We start from the raw sequence: 23652 nt of genomic DNA, 5'->3' as shown, positions 1-23652 counted from the left end.
TGCCATGGGGTTTTTAATTGTCCATTCAAGAATTAATCTATATACATATATTTCCTCCCCCACTCCCCACCCCCCGCACCCACACAGGCACACAAAAGCAAAGCTGTCAATGTGAGCAGTTTAAACTCTTCAGAAGTAATTTTATGTACCTTGTTGCTTGTATGTGTCTGGATTATCTGCCATGTGAGTTGATCAGAATGATCATCCCCACATTTGCAACGTCGTCTATCTGGCTTGCTCTTGCTGGTGGTTGTCTTCCTCTTCCTCTTCAGGGGTTAAGGTGGAAAGTGAAGCCTCTGTCTACGTCTAACCAAACTCTGCCACCACTTTAGTCTCCCCTGCTCCCTTCACTCCCAATAAACTGCACTAATCTTCTTGACACCTGTAAAATAGGCAGTTTTAAAATAATTTTAAAAAATAGAATAACCAAACAAACTACTTTGAGTAGTGTAAGCTGATTCAGGCATATTTCCTAATGCTGACAAATTGGGATAGTGACATTTTTCATTGTTTAAAAGAAATCCCTCTTATCTAAAGTGTAGTTTTGAGGGTTTACATTATTTTGAGAATACTAAAGGAACAAATAATTATTGCTCTTACAGATCAGCTCTGAGTTTTGCAGTTCTTTCTTTTCATGGAAGCTTGTTACAGAAGAGGTCTTCTGAAACTGCCAACTTGTTTCCATATAAGCCTCTTAAACTTTCTCTCAATCTTTTTGACCACTATTAAAATTATGCTTTGTAACACCCTCGTAGCTCGGTGAGCTAAGAGTGCTGTGAGGCCAGCATACTTAACATCTGGGAGGAAAGACAATCTTCTCAATGGTTGGCGAGCTATCTAGTCAACTTTAAGAAATATCCTTCCTTCTTGTCCATGACAATGGTGGCCACTAAGCAAAGGCTGCTATACGTAGGTCTTCAAGGTGGGGAGGGTATCTACAACAAGGGAAGAAACTGGGACTCCTCAGAGTTCCAGCAGGGAAACAGACGTAATGTTGCCTCAAATCAATCTTTATTTGCCATCTTCATTTTATTCTATAGTTAAACAAGCTGCAGTGTTCCAGCTCCAAAAAAGTCACCTTTGGATTGAATAAGAACATGACTGCAGGTGAGTTTAAGGTGTCTGCATACCTTCATCATGTGTCCTTTGGGGTGCAGGGGGGCAAGGATGAAAGGGGAGGGAGGTGAGAACTACACAGACAGTATTTAGAAATGGATGCGGAACCTCTCGGATGCTGCTTCTGGAGTTTGTCTTTTTGTCACAATCTTGGTATTGTTTATGAACCCAAATCACGTTCCAGGAAACAGACTGAAATCTATAACCTTCTGGTTCAGAGACAAAGGTATTGTCTTGACTCCATGAATTTGCATTGATTCCCTAATGGATGGAATCCACTGGATTCAGTAATGCCATCGTAGAGTGGTTTCAAATCCGTGTCATTCCGTGTACTGCTTTGTAAGAGTCTTTCATGTTTTCACCAAAAAGTTGACCAGTGATCAGATCACTAACATAGTGAACATCAGTGTAAATGCGGTAGGATCTGACAAAATAGGGAAAGACTAAGTTAAGAATTACTTAGACAAGTTAGATGTCTTCAGGCCTGCAAGCGCTGATGAAACACATCTTAGCACTGGCTGAAGAGATCTCTGAGCCATAAGCTGTTACTTTTAATTGTGGAGGAAGGAATAGATCCCAGAGCACTGGAAAAGGGAAAATATAGTACCTGTCTATGAAAAGGGGTCTAAGGATAATCCAGGGAATTATAGACCAGTCAGCTTAATTTTGATAATCTGGAAGGATAATAGAGAAAATAATCAAACAATCCATTTGTAAGCACCTAGAAAATAATAAAGTGATCAATAACAATCGGCATGGATTTGTCAAGTACAAATCTTGTGAAACCAACCTAATAGCCTTCTTTCACTACGCTTGTTACCCCTTCAGTAATGGGGAAGCAATAGATGTGACATATGTTGACTTTAGTAAGGCATTTGATGCTGTATATGATCTCCTAAATTAAGGAAGTATATCCTACACGAACCTACTATAAGGTGGGCGGACAACTTGCTGGAAAACCATTCTTAAAGATTAGTTATCAATGGTTCACAGTCAAGCTGGACGGGGCATATCAAGTAGGGTCCCCCATGTATCTGTCCTGTGTCCAGTTCTATTCAGTATCCTTATTAAATTATTTGGATAACAGCATAGAGAGCACACTTATAAAGCTTGCAGACAATACCAAGCTAGAAGCAGTTGCAAGTGCTTTGGAGAGCAGGGTTAGAATTCAAATTGATAAACTGGAGAAAAAGGATGAAATTCAGTAAGGATCAAATGCGGAGTACTCCACTTAGGGAGGCGTAATCAGTTGCACAAATACAAAATGGGAAATTGCTTAGGAGAGAGTTGTGCAGAAAGGGATCTGGGGTTATATTGGATCACAAACTAAATATGAGTTGTCACTGTAACATTGTTGCAGAAAAATCAATGATTATGTGATATATTAGCAGGAGTGTTGTAAGCAAGACATGACAAGTAATTCTTCCACTCTACTCAGCACTGAGAAGACCTCAACTGGAGTATTGTGTCCAGTTTTGGACTCCATGCTTCAGAAAAGTGTGGACAAATTGGAGAAAGTCCAGAGAAGAGCAACAAAAATGATTAAAGGTTCTAGAAAACATGAACTATGAGGAAAGATTGAAAAAGTTGTTTTTGTTTAGTTTTGAAGTAGAGAAGACTGATGGGGATATAACAACAGTGTTCAAGTTCATAAAAGGCAGTTTTAAAGAGAAGTGTGATAAATTGTTCTCCTGTTCCACTGAGGTCAGGACAAGACGTAATGGGCTTACATTGCAGCAGGGGAAATTTAGGTTAAAGATTAGGAACAATTTCCTAACAGTAAGGGTAGTTAAGCACTGGAACAAATTACCTAGAGAGGTTGTGAAATCTCTGTCAAATCTGTTCTTAAAAACCTCCAATGACAAACACCTGTCAGGGATGGTCTTGGTCAGGCCTGCACAACATGCAGCCCCTGTGGGCTCACTGTGCAGCCCGCAGGCAAGCAGCGCAGTGGGGCTGTCGGCAGGAGCGGCACCAGGGTTACTGCTGCCCTAAGCAGCAGCGCTCCTTCTCTGAGCATTCAGTGTCGGGGATCCTTCCACTCCACATCTTTGGGGTATTTCGGCGGCAGCTCCCCCCTCACCACGCTTGGGCTTTGCGGCTCCCAGTCATGTGAGCTACCGAGGCGTGGAGCCCTGAGCCTGCTCTGGAAGGCGCAGCGGCAGTGGTGGCTCAGACTCCTGAGAGCTGCAGAGTCCGAGCACGGCAAGGGAGCAGCCGGGGGGCGCATGGGGGGCCAGTGCCTGCATGCCTCCGCTGCAGCTTGCAGGAGCCCCCGAGGTGGGCGCCGGGCTGCAGCCTGGGCAGGAAGGGCTAGGGGCATGCTGCTCCCTGCTAGCTGCGCCACCACCTTTGCAGAGCTGCTGCCCCCCTGCACCACGCCAGCTTCTCAATGGCTGGGGCTCACCGTGGCCGCAAGCGGGACGCTCTGGCTCTCCGGTGCCTCCGGAAGGCAGCTCCTCCCTGCCAAGCTGCTGCAGTGGCCCAATTCCGGGGGCTGGTGGGGTGGGGAGGGCTTGCAGGGGGGCTGTGCACCCTACAGGGGAGTTCAGGGGGTGAAGAGGGGGGGAACCTGGTCTGGGGAGCAGCCCCTGGGCAGGCTGGCCCGTGGGGTCTATAAAGGCTTGTTGGGATTTGCCCCTTAATGAACCAATGTGCAGAGGGGTGGGGGGCGCAAGGTGGAAGTTTCGCCTAGGGCGCAAAATATCCTTGCACCAGCCCTGGGTTTGCCCCCTGCCCAGGGGGGAGCCCCACCTCACAGCCCCTTGCGCACCGCACTCCAATCGCCCTAATGGCCAGAACCACACGTGTCTCCATCTCCCGCTCCCCCCTGCTTGGCGTACAGCAGGTGCGACACTTCCGGGGCCTGCTGAGGCGGGAAGCGCTGGGCACGAGGCAGAGCTGGTAAGCAAGGGGAGAGGTGCCTGGCTTGGGCTCAAGCCGCAGCTGGGGGTGGGGGGAAAGGACTGTGCCAAGACCCCCTCCCTCAACTCCCCCCTCGGTTGGGGGCGGGGTGGCTACTGCACTGATTGGTCCCAAGGCAGCCTCCATAGTGATGGGGCTGGGGGGGCGTTGAACCATCTGTGGGCAGCCAGGAAGTCCCCGGGGGAGGGGTGTGTGTGTGTGTTGCACCTGGGTCCTTCCCCCTCCCTGGCCCCTATCACACTGCATCCCTCTCCCCCTGGACTCCCTGTGGCCCCTGTGTTTGTGTGTTGGACAGTCACATCCAATCCTTTCACACTGCCCCCCTTTCGCCTCCCTGGCGCTGGGAGTGTGTGTGTTGTGTTTTTTGGGTAGGGGGGAGGAATTGGTTTCAGCGGTGCTGAGGGGGGTGTTCGGCCCTCAGCTGTTTTCTTTGGAGAACTATGACCCTCGCCGCTTTACGAGTTGTGCAGTCTTGGTCTAGGTAATACTTAATCCCCTGCACTGCAGAAGGATTGGACTATTTGACCTATTGATGATCTGACATTTCTGTGATTCTGTGACGCTCCTTGTCTTCAAATTCCCCACTGCTTCATTTTGCCTCCCAGCAGAAACATCTGTGAAACGCTGAGAGTCCATGCTCTATGGCAGGGGAATCACCATTATTACGGAAAAATTCCAATTTTACTTTGGCTGCCTCTGCTGACCATGATATTAACAAATAAGTATCCCCACACAGAAACTCTTACATGTTCATGCTTTTCTTGGGGACATACTGATGTGTATAAAATTGAAATTGATTTCTGATGTAATAAGACAAGGTATCCATTTTCTTACCTTTTTGTTCCTCTCTAAGGCCTGGTCTACACCATGCGTTTAAACCAAATTTAGCAGCGTTAAACTGATTTAACCCTGCACCCGTCCACACAACGAGGCCCTTTATATCGATATAAAAGGCTCTTTAAACCGGTTTCTGTACTCCTCCCCGATGAGAGGAGTAGCGCTGAAATCGGTATTGCCGTGTCGGATTAGGGTTAGTGTGACCGCAAATTGACGGTATTGGCCTCCGGGCGGTATCCCACAGTGCACCACTGTGACCGCTCTGGAAAGCAGTCTGAACTCGGATGCACTGATCAGGTAGATAGGAAAAGCTCTGCGAACTTTTGAATTTAATTTCCTGTTTGCCCAGCATGGAGCTCTGATCAGCACGGGTGGCGATGCAGTCCCAAATCCAAAAAGAGGTCCAGCATGGACTGTATGGGAGATACTGGATCTGATCGCTGTATGGGGAGACAAATCTGTTCTATCAGAGCTCCATTGCAGAAGACGAAAAGCCAAAGCATTTGAAAAAAATCTCCAGGCTATGATAGGCAGAGGCCACAGCACAGTGCTGTATGACAAACGTAACGGAAAGCCAAAGAATCAAATGGACGCTCATGGAGGGAGGGAGGGTGTACCGAGGACTCCAGCTATCCTGCAGTCTCTGAAAAGTATTTGCATATTTGGCTGAGCTCCCAATGCCTGTAGGGTCAAACACATTGTCTGCGGTGGTTCAGGGTATATTTCATCAATTTATCCCCCTTTTCCCCCCATGAAAGAAATGGGGAAAAAAATCGTTGCTTGACTTTTTTCAATGTCACTGTATGTCTACTGCATGCTGCTGGTAGACGTGGTGCTGCAAGACTGAACAGCAGCATCCTCTCCCCTCCCTTCCCAAGTGGCAGATGGTACAGTGCAGAACGACTGGTAGCTGTCCTCGTCATCATCCCGTGAGTGCTCCTGGCTGGCCCCAGGTGAGGTCGGCCGGGGGCGCCTGGGTAAAAATAGGAATGACTCCCAGTCATTCCTGGCAGATGGTACAGAACGGCTGGTAACCGTCTTCATCATAGCAACTGGGGGCTGAGCTCCATCAGCCCCCCCCCCCCTTTTCATGTCTAAAGAAAAGATTCTGTACTGCCTGGACTATCATAGCAGTGGGATGCTGGGCTCCTCTCCCCCCCACCGTTTAATATCCTGCCTGGACTATCATAGCAGCTGGAGGCTGCCTCCCCCTCATTTTATCTCACTAAAAAGTCAGGGTTTCTTATTCCTGCATTATTTATTACTTCATCACACAAATGAGGGGACACTGCCACGGTAGCCCAGGAGGGTTGGGGGAGGAGAGAAGCAACGGGTGGGGTTGTTGCAGGGGCACCCCCTAGAATGGCATGCAGCTCATCATTTCTGTGGGATCTGACACGGAGCGGCTGTGCTCTCTGGTTCTCTAATACACTTACCCCATATTCTAGGCAGAACTGACTCTATTTTTAGATACAACATAAAGGAGAGAATGACCCAGGGAGTCATTCCCATTTTTGTCTTTGCGCCCCTGGCCGACCTCAGCGAAGCTCAGCCAGGAGCACCCATGACAGCAGCAGACGGTACAGAACAACTGATAACCGTCATCTCTTCGCCAATTTACAATGGCACAGCAGACAGTACAGAACAACTGGTAACCGTCTCTGCGATCTTGCAAAGGCAAATGAATGCTGCTATGTAGCGCTGCAGTACTGCCTCTGTCAGTGGCATCCAGTACACATACGGTGACAGTGACAAAAGGCAAAACGGGCTCCGTGGTTGCCATGCTATGGCATCTGCCTGGGCAATCCAGGGAAAAAGGGAGCGAAATGATTGTCTGCCATTGCTTTCACGGAGGAAGGCATGAGTGACAACATTTACCCAGAATCACCCGTGACCCTGTTTTTGCACCATCATACATTGGGATCTCAACCCAGAATTCCAATAGGCGGGGGAGACTGCGGGAACTATGGGATAGCTACGGGATAGCTACCCACAGTGCAAGGCTCCAGAAATCGACGCTAGCCTCAGTACATGGACGCACACCACCGAATTAATGTGCTTAGTGTGGCCGCATGCACTCGACTTTATACAATGTGTTTTACAAAACTGGTTTATGTAAAATCTAAATAATCCCGTAATGTAGACATACCCTTAGATGTAGACCACGTCTTATTATTTCAGCACTGGAGTAGCAGACTCTATATTTTACAACAGTAAGTGTGTGTGCTCATAAACCATCTTAAACCCTACTGCCAGCAATGGTGATCAGCCGCTAGGACCATGGGATATAAACAGTATGAATAGTGCTTGTTCCCCTCCTTCCTTTCAAAGAGAGGATGTAAAGTTTAGCAAGAAACCTAGATCAAGGGCTCTCAGTCTGAATTGCATCTTTACAGAGAGATTGTTTTGTGGGCACCTTGCCTCCCACTTACAATCGTGGAATAACTGGCAACTGCAGGAATAGGAGGGAAGTATTTAGCTGGCTTTTAATGCGATAGAGGATCTGGTAACAAGGAGAGCTACACCACATGGCCAGCCAGTTCTCTCTGGATACCACCAGTCAGTCCATGGGTTACAGCTGAAGGTGGTAGCACAACCTAAAGAGAGAGCGATAAGGCACCATCAGGAGCTGGAGATTCATGCTGACCTCTTCCATACCCCATCCCCGCAAATCTTAGGTTTTTGATTTTTTGCTAACAGCCTGGATCTTGTGCATTAATGGCAGATTTCCTTGGTACTCCTTTGAGTGGCAAAGCAATCAGGGAACTGTGGAACTGCCTAAATCTCTCAATGTCTGGATCTCTAATAACTTTTTGTCCTTTAACTTTTGTTTGACAGAATTTAAAAAGACAGACAAAAGTATCTTAGTGAGCCCAGAAGGAGCCTCCCGGGTGGCTTTCAACCCTGAACAAAAGCCTCCCCATGGGGTGCTGAAGTCACCTGGAACACCCACAGGAGAGCCCCAGATGAAGAAATCATTTGTAACACCAGCTAAGAAGAGACCAACCGCTATGGACTTCTTTTAAGCCAAGTTGGAGTGGCCTACTTTTGTACATGACATTTCAGGAAACTAGAACTTTCTCTGGAGGTATTTTGGACTTCTCTATTTTTTTAAATTGCTCTGAACTGTATATAAAAGGTTCTGATTGTGACCTGTAACACTGCTGCTTTTACCACCTTTTCAGCTGTACCTTGTGAAGTACCTTGTTCCACCTGTTACAGAAAAGAGATTAAAATGAGAGTCTGCCCAGGTTTCCAAAAGGTGTGGTCTCTCACCATGACATTCTCGAGAGACTTGCTAGTTAAAGAACTTTTAGGGTCAATACTTCGAGACTGATTAAGAAAACTTGCTCTTCAAGCTGCTTGACTGGCTTCAGCAGGTCAGGATGTTTAAACCTACTAGGCAGCTGTCAATGTATTTACAGATTTGCTCCTGACTCTTGCCTGTTGTGTCATTCTGATTACTGGCATTCTGATTTAGCCTGTTTCTGCTAATGAGCTGTTTAATCAACTTCTGACAGTGAAAACCTAGTGTCTCTGTTTAATGGACCACTTCACTTTTAGTGGCCTTACTCATGGCAGCAAAACTTTTCCATGGATTAGAAATAAAGTAGCTGTTCAGATGATCATTTCATCCATAAACCCCTGACACTGATTGGCCAATCAGCTGTTTATATGCAAACCACATGAATATCTGTAAAACAAGTGACTTGTACTTTTACCATCACTTGTGGTGGCAGAATTGGCTCCTCCACATTCTTCTTTTACCTACTACAACTGAAATAATGCTATCATATTTGAGAAGTCTCTTGTATTTTAATGTTCAGTTCTGTCTTCTTTCCCAAAGAGATTGCAAAAGTTTCGAAACAATCTTTGTTTCCTCCTCTATCAATTGTTGTCACTACATTGAGCAGATGTCAGACTTTCATTCACTGAATGAAATTTGTACCATATTAAAACAAGCTAGATCAGAGTAGTGCATCTTTGCTTAGAATACACATCTCTCTGAAAACCTTGATGTCTTTAAAAACAAGGTAGAGCTTTATAGCCCAAGCAGCTCATAGCTTTTTCTTTAAGGTAAAACCAGAAGAATTATTTCTACAGGATTTATTTCTGGTATGTTTTATTCTGCATGGAATATTCAGGTATTCTGTGATTATCCCTATGATTTTACTTTGTTTTAATTTTGTTTCTTACTCTTATAACTTCAGTCAAGAATGAGATAAACTTCTGAACAGACCATTAATTTATTCTGACAAATTATGTTGTAGAAACTATTCTATAATCTGGTGCAGTAGGTCTTTTCTGAAAGACCTGCCTATACAAAAAAGGATTTGCCCCAGACCTCTGTCTTAAAGCACAGTGGAGTGTCAGGTCACAGCTATTCATTTAATTTCCCTCTGTTGCTTCTGGGAATCCATAGGCACAGAAAGCCCATGTTATTATCTTGTCATATCAAAATGCAGATGTTTACTTTAGCCAGTGGAGTAAATATGTAAAATCTATCTAGAAAGATAGATAGATCCGTATCTTTTGACCAGTATTTGGTGCCTGCTGTCCTCTTCCAAATAGTTCCAAAAGCTACCAGAATGAAACTGTAACTTCTGAGAAACCAGTTAATTTACAAGTTCTCCAAAATGTTTGCATCATTGTAAATTAATGATGGTGCTCAGTGTTAAATGGCTCTTGCTGTTACACTAAATTAATGCCAGTTCACGGCTTGTGGTACTGACATAAGAGCTTTAGAAAATCATTTAGTCCTCCTGTTTGAATGTTACTACTCAGTCAAAATGAAGGCCTGAATTTCAGTGGGCTGTGTTTTTTGTTATTGAACTGACTGCTCAATAAAGAACTAATGGGCATACATCTGACAATATTAATATTTGCTGTTTGGTACATTATTAATTTATAAATATGAGAATTTCTCATAATCTCAGAATAAGACATTTTCTTCGAAGACAGTGGTGAGTAGGAGTTAACAAGGACTAATCAATAATATGTTGTGCTGTTTATCTTGTACTGTGGGTAAGAAGTCTCTTGTGGAATATGCATAATAGCATTTGTATATGCATGGACATTAATGCATTATGTTTGAGATTCAGTATTCCTCCAAGGATGTAGATGCAACACAATCGGTGGGTTGAACCTGGTGTATATAGAGACACAGGAGATCAGAAGTTCAAACAAAATGTCTATTTTTTTTTTCATCTTTCTGCAAGCATCTTTAAATTATCTCATCCCTCTTTACTGGTTCTGGATCCTGTGACCGAGTGCTTGTCCAGATGTACTATCTCCCACAGATGCTAAATGATGTGGGTAAAAATGGCAGTCACAGTTTAATGAATATTGTAGTGATATGATTGATCATTGGGGCTCATGGATTTATGCATTCTGTGTCTGTCTGTACCATTATATTGGTGGAATGTCTTGTAAATATGCATGTGTAATATGTATTTCATTTGCTTCAGTGGTGCCTGGAATTTCATTAAGGACAAATTTTTAAGAAAACCTAAAAAATTGACAATGCAATTGCTAGATTAAATTATCCAGAACATTTCAGTAATGGAAATTCCAGTAAACACTGAAGATAAATAAAGGAGACATCAATGCAACATCTGGGATACAATTGTGTTTGCACAGTGGGTAGTACAAAGAGATGGATTTTTAAAATAAGTGGGTTCTAAGCAGGTTGATATCACTTAATAATTTTATTCCAGATCTGCAGCTGCCAACCATATTCAGAGTTGAAATAAACAGAAGGGTGGAATTAATGTGGTTAAGATTAAAAGGACAATATTTTGTAATGGGTCGGTTTCTCTCTCTCTCTCTCTCTTTTAATAAATCCGGTCAACTTTGTACTTGTGAAACTTTTCTGATGGTTTGTAATTCTTTATAATTTTAGAAGAACTCAAAAGCACAGAACGAATCCTCTAGGAAAACCTGTTTAAAATTATATTTAAAATATCTGGCTGTAAAAGCTTTTATGTTTTATCAAAGCTTAAAGCTTTGTGCACTCCCGTTCCTTTTATTCTCTTGTTTCCTGAACATAACTTTTATTGCAGGCAGGAAATTGTTTCTTGCACTACTTTGTGTACATCTTCAACTGCACTGTTAATATAAATATGAATGGTTAAACATTGGATCTTTTAGTCAAGTCCAATAAAATTCATTTCTGTGGATTTTGTATCTTGGAGTGAATTTTTTATTTTTTTTGGTAGCATCCTGGGGTCTTTTATTTTTTTATTTTTTTTTTTTATGGTAATACCCAGAAATGAGGAGGTATCATGTGCGTATTGGAAGTAAAGAAGCTAGTGACTGAATATGCCTGTCCACATTGGCCATTGTAATAGGAACCATTGAGTAGATGTCAACAGAAGAATAAAGACTCCTTAAAAGAAACAAAGTTAAGATAAATACCATAACTACATGGCAATTAAAACTCCAAGCTGAGGAAGTATTGTGGGAGGAGGCATACCTCAAAGCTATAATCCTTATGCCTTACTCAGATGTCCAAGTGACTAGAGTTGGGCAATGTGGTGGTTCTCTGCATATTCTCCAGCAATAAAACACAATGTATTCAATTACAATGATCACATAAGTACTAAGAATTCCAAGAACTATGCTATATGCATGCATCTAAGACTCTGTCAGGTCACATTTTCCTGACTGAAGAACTAAATCTTCAGTATCTGAGAGATACAGGAAATCTAATTCTTCAATCATGAAAATGTGATCTGTCCACCCACAGCAACAGGCTGTGGGAGTAATGCAAAATGAATATCCTAAAGAACCCAGAAAGAGTAATTTCTTTCCAAATAAAATCAGTTACAAGCAATGGATCTCTTGCAATGTGAAAGATTAAAAAATACATTTTCTTAAGAATTTAATAAATGTCTTGGGTGGGGTCTGTTTTGGCAATGTTTGAATAAGATTCCATTTAGGTAATAGTAATTATGAGCATGCAATAAGAATATAAAGTTACATTTAATCTGCTATGCTTGTGGGTTGGTTTTGGTTTGTTCCTCTGTAGAGGACCAGCAGAGACGAAGGCATGACTCGGTTTAGAACTTAAGCTACCCTTTTGCTGTTGGGACCCTCCTGCTCAGGCTTCCAGCAATTTGCCGTGCAGAGAAGCTTGCCCTGACTGGTGAACTTGTTCAGTGGTTATCAGACTTTGTCGAGCCCAGCCCCTTTCTTAAATCTCACTACTGAATCCACTCAAGTGGATTGTAGCCTAAATAGCTAGCTAGGTTGGTATTCCTATAGTCCCTAGCAATCAGGCTTCTGTGTGTGACATTTATCTTCACAATACCTGATGATGGTGGGCAAGTGTATTATCCCCAATGGGGATCTGAGGCACAGATGAATTAGCTGACTTGCCCAAGCTCAAACAGATAATGTGTGGCAGTGCTGGAAATTGGACCTGCAAGACCCATACTCCTTCCCTCTGGAAAATATAGAAAGTTTCTAAAAAATGCACATAAAGGAAAAGACACTTCATACATATACGAACAAGAGTTGAATTCCTGGATTTCTACTGGGCCTTAGTATAGAGGTCTTTCTTTACGTTGGGTTTAGTTAATTCCCATTTACCATTGCCTTGGATGGAAGTTGGAACACACCTTTGGTGGACAAGTCCAAGCCCCAAACTATTTGTCTTTAATGTAAACTTCCATTATTAAGCCAACCACTCAGTGTAGTTTTCCTCTTTAAAATGTAAATATATTTTTCAAGTGACAGTGTAACTATTTTTTAAAATATTTTTACAGTTAAGATTGGAATTTTATTACAGCTGTCCTGGATTTCATTACTTAATAATAAGGCTGCGAGTTTATCACAGAGGTCCCGGATTCTGTGACTTTACGTGACTTCTGCAGTGGCCCATGCGCCTGGCTCAGGAGCAGCTCAGGGCCAGCTCAGGCAGCCTCTGCCCCAGTCACACCAGTCACTGCTGGGACGGTCTGGGCCACTGGGGTGCCGCTGGGCAGTCTGTCCCCCCAAAGTTAATCACTGTATATAGTAAAAGTCATGGACAGGTCACAGGCCATGAATTTTTGTTTACTGCCCATGACCTGTCCATGACTTTTACTAAAAATATCTGTGACTAAAATGTACCTTACTTAAAAATAATGCTAAAATAATTCTGATGTCTGCTATTTTGAAGGGGATGCAAATGGTAACTGAGGTTCTGTTCCCAGAATTATGGTGCCCCTGTTACCTGTCCCTAGAACATATTTATTTGACAATAGTGTACTGGTATCAGGCCTACATAGCCACTGCACTGACTGAAGACTTGGGGTTCGTAGAATTCAGGTAACAGAACTGGAAAGATTCCTGGACCTTTCTGTAACCAGAAGGGATATTTCAGAGGAGCCTGTTCTTGTTTGTAGGAATTAACATCAAACATTTGACACATGAAAGTTAAAAGGATGTCAACTCCAAAAATAACTGGTTGAAAACTTTTTAACTTACTGTTGTTGCAGGTAACCCCGAAGATTAGTAAAACTGAAGAAAGTTAGTGGTGGAGTAATGGGGGAAAAAGTTTGTTCACTTTGTGCATTTGACAGCACTTTGTGCATAGTAGTTTTCCTTGGTTCCCCATATAGTGAGTTAACTTGCAGAACAGACTCTACTTCTTATAAGTAGAAGAGTGGAAAACCCCTTCTTAAAGATTCTTTGAGACACTTTTTTTTTTTTTTTTAATTTCAGGACATACTAGTTACAGGGTTTTATATCAGGAAACAGAAAATTAGTTTTCAAAATATTGAGGTTGACTATGTCCCTTTTAAAGACCAGATATGGATCTCTAAACAGCTGCATACCTCCTTCTTGTAGTCTTCTCCCCTAAGTGTCATTTTTTTTCAGGCACCTGGAAAAAGCAGTTACCTTTCTGTAACTGGTGTTCTTCGAGATGTGTTGCTCATGTCTATTCCACAATAGGTGTGCATGCTCACCACATGCACTGGTGCCGGAAGTTTTTCCCCAACAGTACCCGTAGTGAGGGAGCACCCCCTGCCACCCTTGGAGTGGCAACTGCCTGGCGTGGTATAAGGGGAACTGTGCGCTCCCCCGACCCTCAGTTCCTTCTTGCTAGACAAGTCCGAATTAGGGGAAGGCGGGCGGAATGTGGAATAGACATGAGCAACACATCTCGAAGAACACCAGTTACGGAAAGGTAACTGCTTTTTCTTCTTTGAGTGATTGCTCATGTGTATTCCACAGTAGGTGATTTCAAGCTATATCTGTTGGAGTTGGGTAGGAGTTCACAAGTTTCCAGGAAGGAGGATGGCCCTGCTGAACCCAGCGTCATTCCTGGTTTGGGAGACGATTGCATAATGCAAGGTGAACATGTGAACTGAGGACCGCGTGGCAGCCCTACAAAGGTTCTGGAAATGTGGGCCATGAAGGCAGCCGATGAGGCCTGCGCCTGGGTCAAGCGTGCCCTCACAATGGGTTGCAAGGACAAGTCCCTGCTTAGGTGATCTTCCCTCTTGTTCCGGGCACCTGGTAAGTGGAAGGCCTTCAGGTGGATATTGTGGGCTAATCAGAAGTCCCACAGCCTGAGGGCTTTGTGGCAGAGAGCAGAGGACCAGGCCCCGCCTTGCTTGTTGATACAGAACATGTTGTCCATGAGGATCTTGACTACTTTGCCCTCCAGACAGAAGCGGAAGGCCATACACACCAGCCGCACTACCCCTTCTGTTCTTTGACGTTTATATATAGGGTCAGATCTTGAGCCGACCACAGGTCCTGGGTCTGAACACTCCCCATCTGGGCTCCCCAACCCAAGTCCGATGCATTGAATACCAGCTACAATGACGGGGCCTTGTCCTTGAATGGGACCCCTTGGAGCATGTTGCTTGGGGTGGACCACCACCTCAAAGAGGTGATCACCGAGTCTGGCACTGTAAGGACTTTGTCCATCCTGTCCATGGCCTGGAGAAATTCGAGGCCAGCCAGAGCTGGAGGGGCCTCATCCCCACATGCACGCTGACATATGACCCAAGAGCTGCAAGCAAACCCTGGCTGTTGTAACCAGGAACCTTGTGACTGAGTTGATGAAACCCTTCAGGGTCTCGAACCTGTCTAGCGGGAGAGAGGCCCTGGCTGACACTGCATCCAGGAGCACCCCAATAAACTCGTGTTGGACCAGGACTAATGTGGACTTGGCATTGTTTACCAGCAGGCCCAAGGCGGTGCATGTGGACAGGAGGAGCACCACGTGATCCCTTGACAAGCCAATTATCCAAATAAGGAAATGTCTGGACCCCCCTCCGTCTGAGGTAGGCAGCTACCACCAACATGCATTTTGTAAACATTCTGGGGGCAGTGGACAGTCCAAACGGGAGGACCGTAGATTGGTAATGATGCTGTCCCACCACAATTCAGAGGAAGCGCCTGTGCCTATCAAATATGTGGATGTGGAAGTACACGTCCTGTAGATCGAGGGCAGTGTACCAGTCCCTGGGATCCATGGAGGGGATGATGGAGGCCAGGGAGACCATGCAGAATTTGAGGAATGGGATAAGGAAGTAATGGGAGTAATATCCCTTCCCCATGAACTCCTTGGGCACCGCCTCTATCACTCCTAGTTCCAGGAGCCACTCCACCTCCTGCTTGAGCAGAGCTTTGTGCGAGGGGTCCCTCAGGAGGGATGGGGGCAGAGGGTGGTTGGATGGGGAGGAAGTAAACTGGAGGGTGTAGCCCCAGGAGATGGAGTTGAGGACCCATTGGTCCAAAGTGAGACGCAACCATTTCGAGAGGAAAGCACACAACCGGTTGGAGAAGGGAAGCTTTATTGGGGTTGGATCCCTGACGAGGACTGGGGGGTTGCCCCTGAGTGTCCCATCAAAATCTCCTTTTCCCCGCCTGCTTGACCTTGGAGGGTCTAGGCTTGGGGGGCAGGCCGAGACTGCCTGGGAGGGCGTCTCTTATAGTCCCGCTGCTTCTTATGGGCAGCCTTGTACTTCAGGAGGGTGGCCGGGGTAGAAGTCTGCTGCTGCTTAAATTTAGGTTTAGCCGGAGCTGGGACATATAGCCCCAGTGTCTGGAGGGTTGTGCAGGAGTTCTTCTTGCCATGCGAACAGAGCTTTCCCATCAAATGGGAGGTCCTGCATAGAAGACTGCGCCTCACAGTAAGAAAGAGCCATGACGCCCATCTCATGGACACCGCTGAGGCGATTGAATCCGTGGCCATGTCTGCAGCATCCAAAGCAGCCTATAGGGAAGATCCAGCTGCCATTGCTCCTTCTTCCACGAGTGCCCTGAACTCCTTATCACGCTCCTGGAGGGAGTCCTGAAATTTGGGCAGGGAGCCCCACAGATTGAAATCGCACCAGCCCAGGAGAGCCTGATGATTCACCACTTGTAACTGGAAGTTCAAAGACGAATACATTTTTCTTCTGAAAGAGTCCAGTCTCCAAGAGTCTTTGTTCTTTTTGGGGTCAGGGTGGCTGACCTTGTCGTTTCCTGTGGGTGACTGACTCAACCATCAGGGAGTTGGGTGCCAGGTGGGTATATAGGTACTCATGCTCCTTAGCGGGTGTGAAGTACTTTCACTCAGCCTTTTTTGATGTAGGGGCCAACGAGGCTGGTGTTTGCCACAGGGCATTTGAAATCTTAGCCACCCGTTCATCGAGCGGCAGGGCCACACTACCTGGTGCTGATGGGGACAGCATGTTAAACAGGGAGTCCGCAGGCTCTTCCATCTCCTCTGCCTGGAGGTTGACGCGTGCTGCCACCCTCTTTAAGAGGTCTTGATGGGCCCTAAAGTCCTCCTCCGGGGTGTCAGCCAGCACCGGAGGATCTACCACCTGGTTGGACTCTGGGCATGGTGCCAAGGACATGCATCCCACTGACTCCTTCATCAGGGGTCTGGAGATGGATGCCAATGGAGCCTCTGAAGGTCTGGTCACCTTGCGAGCCCCCACTGGGGGTTGCGTTGGAGGCCACGGTGCCCACTGGGCCGGCCACAACGCTCGCTGCCACTGCACTTACTGTGGCACCAATGGGGCCAGCTGTCCAGGGTGACCAGTTTGGTTTGTTGAAGGGCGGCTACGAGCGGAGACCTGGTTGGCATAGAATCCTCTGCTCTCTTTCAACCAAGAGGAGCGGTGGTGCCAGGATCTGCGACAGTCATGGGACTGGGATCTCGACATGGAGGACCAGTACTGACGGTAATAGCTGCTCCGTGAACGGCCTTGACAGGCAGACCCACGACAGCAAGACACTGGCGATCAACACCCAAGGCTGCAATGTCTCAGTGGAGACTCAGAGCAGGAGTTTGAGCGGTAACAGCGTCAACAACCATGCCGTGACAGAGTGCGATACCTTTTTCCGGGACGAGGACTGATGACAACGTCTGCTGTGGTCCTGTCAATATCTGCTCTCTGAGGAGGACTGGTGCCGTGAGTCCCGGCTGGACAGAACCCAGTCCAAAAGTCTAGCCAGCATCGGGGGCGATCGACATGGGCTCTGCCCTGAGCAGACATGGGACGGAGATCGGCATTGGGAACATTCCCTCAACCGCGACCAGTACTGAGCCAGGGGCGACTGCGGAGATGCTAGCGGCAGCTTGCCTCTGGAGCACAGGGCCGACATTGGCAGGGCTCTGGACACCAGAGTGGACATGACGTCCTGGGCCACCTGGAGGACTTCGAGTGTGGAAGGCATCCAGAGAGGCCTGTTCCAAAGAGACTGGACTACTCCACTCTACGTGAGTCGGAGGTCTGGAGCCCGATGGGGATCGAGGACTGCCCGACATGGGCTTAGCGTCTTTCCCAGACTTCCCTCGGTGCTGTTGTGAAGAAGGAGTGTTGGTCCTCTTGGCGCATCCCGTGAACGGGGAGCAGTGCTGATTGGTCGAAGGCACTGGCTGATTGCTGCGTACTAACACCGCGGTGCCTGGTACCGTCTCGGAGCGGCGTGCCAGGGTCGGGGTCAGCACCGACTCCATTAGAATGGCCCAGAGCCTAATGTCTCTCTTTACCTTTTGGTCCAGGGCTTAAACGATTTGCAAATTTTGCACCTTTCGCTGATGTGGGTCTCTCCCAAACAGCGCAAACAGTCTGTGTGTGGGTCGCTCCTTGGCTAGAACGCCAACAAGAACCACATGACTTAAATCCCAGGGCTTGGGGTATGCTCCAGCCTGGGCTCACTGACTAACTAAACAGCTAACTACAGGTACTAAACATATGAACAGTTCTGAGGATGAGCTACAGCGAAGCTGGAGCAGAGCAGTTTCAACGCACCTTCACTGGTGGCAAGAAGGAATTGAAGGTGGGGGGAGCGCATAGTGCCCCTTATAGCGCGCCACGCAGGCGCCGCTCCGGGGGTCACGGGGGGGTGCTCCCCCCTATGGATACTGCTGGGGGAAAAACTTCCCACACCGGTGCGCGTGGTGAGCTTACACACCTATTGCGGAATACATATGAGCAATCACTCAAAGAAGAATACATTTTACAGTGTTTGGCAAAAACAAAAGAACACGGGTTTTCAATCTGCATTTCCTACAGCCACCACAGTGTCAGACTTCTTCAGTTGCACCCGCTGAGCTATACTTGTATCTTATGACCAAGAAAAAATAAGAACATGCAGCTAAAGTATACAAGCTCACTTCTAATGTACATTGCTGCAGATTGTCCAATACACTATTAAGAATTTATCTTTGTTTTGTATTCATTTCTTTATATCCTGACTATGGGCTTTTTCTCTTTGTTGTCTTTTCTCCAGAAGAAGAATGCAGCAAACACCAGTAGCTAGCAATGGGAGGATGCCATCTGACTAAGATCTTCCCATAGAATAGTTATTTTACAAAGCAACTAATTCAGTCAAGGAAACATTACTAAGCTAGAGACACCTTAAAAATCATGCTGCTTACCTTCACCGAGTGTGAAGCTGGTTATCTTCCAAGACAGATGAGATAGGGTACATTATAAGGTTAGTTTGGCCACCAACTAGCATTTAGAGTTTACTAAGTGCTGAACTAAACTTAATAGCTATGTCTGGCAAAGAGATCTCTATGCTTCTAACACTAATAAGCTTAGCATTTGGTTTTCAGTATGTGCAAAAAGTCTTTTTCTGAATTATAGGACTACTTAATATCAAATTCTTTTTTTCTTACCTCACTGTAAACACATGATATAGGGCAGGCTTTTCCATCCATGACTTCGATGGAAGAGATTGTGAACAATTGAGTTCCTGAATCATATGTGGTCAAATTCTCCAAAAAAATATAGAAGAGAGGTTTCTTTGTTTTTCCAGAGAAACATTGCAATTTAATTTTTAAATGAGACTCTTTGCATTTAGCTTTGTTAGGTGTTGACAAGTACTCCTCCATCTTTGCCAAGATGGGTGTTAGTTGCTAGGATTGCCATTGCTATGACCTGAGGGAAGAAAATTTAATGCTCCAAATGCAGGTGATTTATGAAAATCTGGTGGGGCTGAGTCATAGAAAAAGTCACTAGTTTTAAAAGCAAATTCATGTGACTGAGTTTGGAATGCAAAGCTACCATAATCACGTATGATGAAGCTTAAACTGGATTAAAAAATTATCATTCCTTAAGGACACTCTTCCTAATCAAGAATACACAAATTTACACTTGTTTTTATGCTGTATATACACTGTACATTCTGTTTAACGTGTGACTTTTTTTATTCTTTGATATTTTCTTTTGGATTAAAAAACCAGCACGTCTGTCTGAATTTTTTTTTTAAAGATAAGTAAAACTGAAAGATTAGAGAAGAAATGTGTCTGTTTTCAGCTGTTATATTTGACAGCACTTGGGGTATAGTCATGGAAGGCCCAGATTTTTAAAAGTAATTTTTAGGTGCCCAACTTGTGATACCTTAAAGGAGTCTGATTTTGAGAGTGCTGAGTTCACATCCTCTGAGAATCAGTTCCCTTTATAAGGGGCCTGAATTTGGGCATCCAAAAATGGAAGCACTCAAAATCTCTAGTGACTTTAGAAAATTTAGGGTGTGGTTTCCTGCATACAATTAGTTTATTTTGTTTTGCATGGGTCTTTCACATAGTAGCAAGGGAAAAAGTACTTTAAATGTGATTGTTAAAAAAACATAACTTGGCAGGGGAACTTTGAGGGGTATATTACCTGAAACTACTTTTACCTGGATTTCAAGGTGACTTTGTCTCTTTATAGTAAATCCCATCTGCCCTCCAAAAATACAGCAGATGTAACACTAAATTGGAAGAGTGGAATTTTCAAGTGCCTAACGTTGGCCTCACTCTGCTTCCACTGAAGTCTGGCAAAACGGATCCTTCCTCCAAAGGTGGCAAATACTGGCAGTTTCAGAGGAAAATGTAAAAATCCCATAGTAAGCAGATGTTGAATAATCCCCACATTAGGTTTTACCTGTTTGTTAGAGAGTGGCTTAAGACTTGAAACATGAGGTTTATATCTCTTGCAATTTTTTGTTATTACTCTAGATATTCTCATTGTTGTACATAGAAGTTCCATGATTTTTTGAATCTTGTAACATTCTTGGTCTCAACTACTTCCTGTGGCAGTGAGTTCGAGTCTCGTTCAGAGTTGGGTGAAAAAGTTCTCCCGCTTACTCCAGTGGGAGCAGAGTTAAGCCAAGGCTAAGCACTGTGAAAATGCCACCCAAAACTCAGCCTGTATAATTATCCAGCTCATGAGCTGAATAGACAGTTCAGTAACATGTTTTTTCAGATGTGCATATCAAATAATAAAAATAAGATTTGCCTGAAGTTCCTATTTTGTAACTGTGTGAAAGAATTTCCTGCACAGCTTCCTTTCTGAGCTTTCTTTGCAGAGCCGGACAAAAATTTTCTGAGAACAGTTATCCATCAGAAAATGCTGATTGAGCCAAATTGAAATTTTCCATGGAAATGACACAGCCAGCTGCCACCACCTCCTCAAATCTTTTCTTCCCCTCTGGCAGCCTCCGATGTTCACTGAAGGTAGGACAAGAAATAGTGGGTTTAATCTACAGCAAGGGAACCTAGACAAATTAGAGGGCTGGGCCAAAAGAAACCTGATGAGGTTCAACAAGGGCAAGTGCAGAGTCCTGCACTTAGGATGGAAGAATCCCATTCACTGCTACAGACTAGGAACTGAATGGCTAGGCAGCAGTTCTGCAGAAAAGGACCTAGGGGTTACAGTGGACGAGAAGCTGGATATGAGTCAACAGTCTGCCCTTGTTGCCAAGAAGGCGAATGGCATTTTGGGCTGTATAAGTAGGGGCATTGCCAGCAGATCGAGGGACGTGATCATTCCCCTCTATTTGACATTGTTGAGGCCTCATCTGGAGTACTGTGTCCAGTTTTGGGCCCCACACTACAAGGATGTGGAAAAATTGGAAAGAGTCCAGTGGAGGACAACAAAAATGATTAGGGGTCTGGAGCACATGACTTATGAGGAGAGGCTGAGGGAACTGGGCTTGTTTAGTCTGCAGAAGAGAAGAATGAGGGGGGATTTGATAGCTGCTTTCAAATACCTGAAAGGGGGTTCCAAAGAGGATGGATCTAGACTGTTCTCAGTGGTACCTGATGACAGAACAAGGAGTAATGGTCTCAAGTTGCAGTGGGGGAGGTTTAGGTTGGATATTAGGAAAAAGCTTTTTCAGTAGGAGGGTGGTGAAGCACGGGAATGGGTTACCTAGGGAGGTGGTGGCATCTCCTTCCTTAGAGGTTTTTAAGGTCAGGCTTGACAAAGCCCTGGCTGGGATGATTTAGTTTGGAATTGGTCCTGCTTTGAGCAGAGGGTTGGACTAGAAGACCTCCTGAGGTTCCTTCCAATCCTGGAATTCTATGATTCTAAGAGAGATTTAGTTTAGGTATTAGGAAAACCTTTCTAACTATAGGGATTGTTAAACTCTAGAATAGGCTTCCAAAGAAGGCTCTGGAATCCCCATCACTGGAGGTTTTTAAAAACAGTTTGGACAAACCCCTGTCAGAGATGGTCTAGGTGGTTTACTTGGTCCTGCATCAGGGCAGGGGGCTGTATTTGATGACCTCTCAATGTCCCTTCTAGCCCCACATTTCTGTGATTCATACACATCACTCTTTTAAACATCTTGCTGTCTCCCTCTCCTGCACTCCCAGTTGCAGATGTTGAAATCCTTCCCCTGTGGAATCCTACTGGTACCTCCTCATTTTTTTAACATGTTGTCAAAGAAGTTGTGCCCAATCTAGGATTTTTCAGAATATTAATGGCTGAGCATGCAGTTCTACCAATTTCTATTGGGTCAGACAATAATGGAAAAAATGTCTGATCCTGCCCAACTCCTGAATACCTCCAGCCTCCACTAGTAGAGATACACCCCTTGGAAAATTTTGTGCCCCAAAATCCTAGTGTAGCTGCAGCTTTGGATGAGCTGTCACTGATTATTCATTAACTGGATCTTGAACTCCAGCCAACATGGAATTTTTTAGTTTTAGTCCCTTAGTCTTCTGACTGCATGTGTGCACATTTGGGCTGGATATCGCTTTCCTCAGCTGGATAGAATTATAGTTGCTGCCTAAGATTAGCCAAGGGAGATGTTATGTGTTGGCTATAACTCCTCAGCACAGCTGTGATGTACAAGGAATGCAAACGACAGGCAGTTTTCAAGATTATGAAGATCTTACGCTTTCCAGCAGTGCATGATGAGCAAAACCCCACCTCCCAGGGCCTAATTTTAACATTTTTGTCATTAATATATAGCATGTAATAGGGGCTATATAAGCTATGTAAGAAACTAGTTAGAGCTTTGGTGGCTGTACTGCTTCTTCAGCCATTGTGGGTGGAGTAAGGCAGGTGCTGAACCCTCCCTCCAGAAACACCTTCAGCACCTAAGCTGCCTGACTCCAGGCAGCGGATTCCCCTTTGTGGATCGCTAAGCAAAGATGCACATGTCCCTGCAACCTAGCCTTAGGCTCTGAGAGAGATACAGGGCTTAGCACTCAGCCCCCAGGACAGAATCTGTCATTATCTGGTTTAGGGAGTGTCCTGCCTAGAGTGCTGGCTTCTGTGGATCCTATTCTTAGGCACCTATCTCTCCCTATTCATTGTATAGGGATCTTAGACACCTAACTCAGCTTGGTGGATCTCAACGTTGTTCCTGTGATTTTCCAGAAGTTAGGCACCACGACACTCAGTGTTGCAGCTTGAGTCCCTTCATGGATCCCGCCTTTGTTGCTAAAATATGTCAAAATCAGGATTTCTCTCTTTAGATTACCCAAATCCAGATTCTGTGGCTCTCAAACAAGTTATAATTCTATTCTATTTTATTGTTAATGTCCACATTTCTCTGGTTTTTCATTCCATCCTTTTCATTGCTACTAGAACTTTTTGGGGCTGCCTTTGATTTTTTCAGGTTGTCTACTAATATCAGAGAGCAATACTTTTTCAGGGAAAAAGAAAATGGAACTGCAATTTTTGCATTTCTGACTTTCGAGGGTATGACCATGAGATGTCATTACCTGTTCCTCTAAAACCCCAGAACAGAATTGTTTTAAGTACTTGACTGCCTCTATTGCCTTTTAGAGAGACAAGGTGGGTGAGGTAATATCTTTTATTGGACCATCTTTTGTTGGGGTGAGAGAGGTGCTTTTGAGCTACACAGAGCTGTTCTTCAGATCACAAAATGCTCTATGTTGCTTGAATGCGTGTCTCTCTCACCAACAGAAGTTGGTGCAATAAAAGATATTACCACCCGCCCCCTTGTCTCTCTAATATCATGGGACCGACATGCCTACAACAACACTGCAAACATCAATTGCCTTTTGACAGTTTGGGGTTCAAGAGCTAA

The 23652-nt window shown here is 45.0% G+C and overlaps 1 protein-coding gene across 1 annotated transcript in view; it reads left to right on the top strand.

The window, feature by feature from the left end:
* RRP1B (ribosomal RNA processing 1B) overlaps window positions 1-11057 on the top strand; it is a 35047-nt gene extending 23990 nt beyond the window's left edge. The window contains exons 15-16 of the mRNA XM_030576731.1: window positions 1041-1107; window positions 7717-11057. Coding sequence (XP_030432591.1) covers window positions 1041-1107; window positions 7717-7904 — 255 coding nt within the window. The 3' untranslated portion in view covers window positions 7905-11057. The remainder of the gene's footprint in view (window positions 1-1040; window positions 1108-7716) is intronic.
* The last annotated feature ends 12595 nt before the right edge of the window (window positions 11058-23652 follow it).

This window comes from Gopherus evgoodei, chromosome 1, assembly GCF_007399415.2.
Source record: "Gopherus evgoodei ecotype Sinaloan lineage chromosome 1, rGopEvg1_v1.p, whole genome shotgun sequence".
NCBI classification, from domain to species: Eukaryota; Metazoa; Chordata; order Testudines; family Testudinidae; genus Gopherus; species Gopherus evgoodei.
This window is presented reverse-complemented; position numbering and strand designations above follow the sequence as displayed.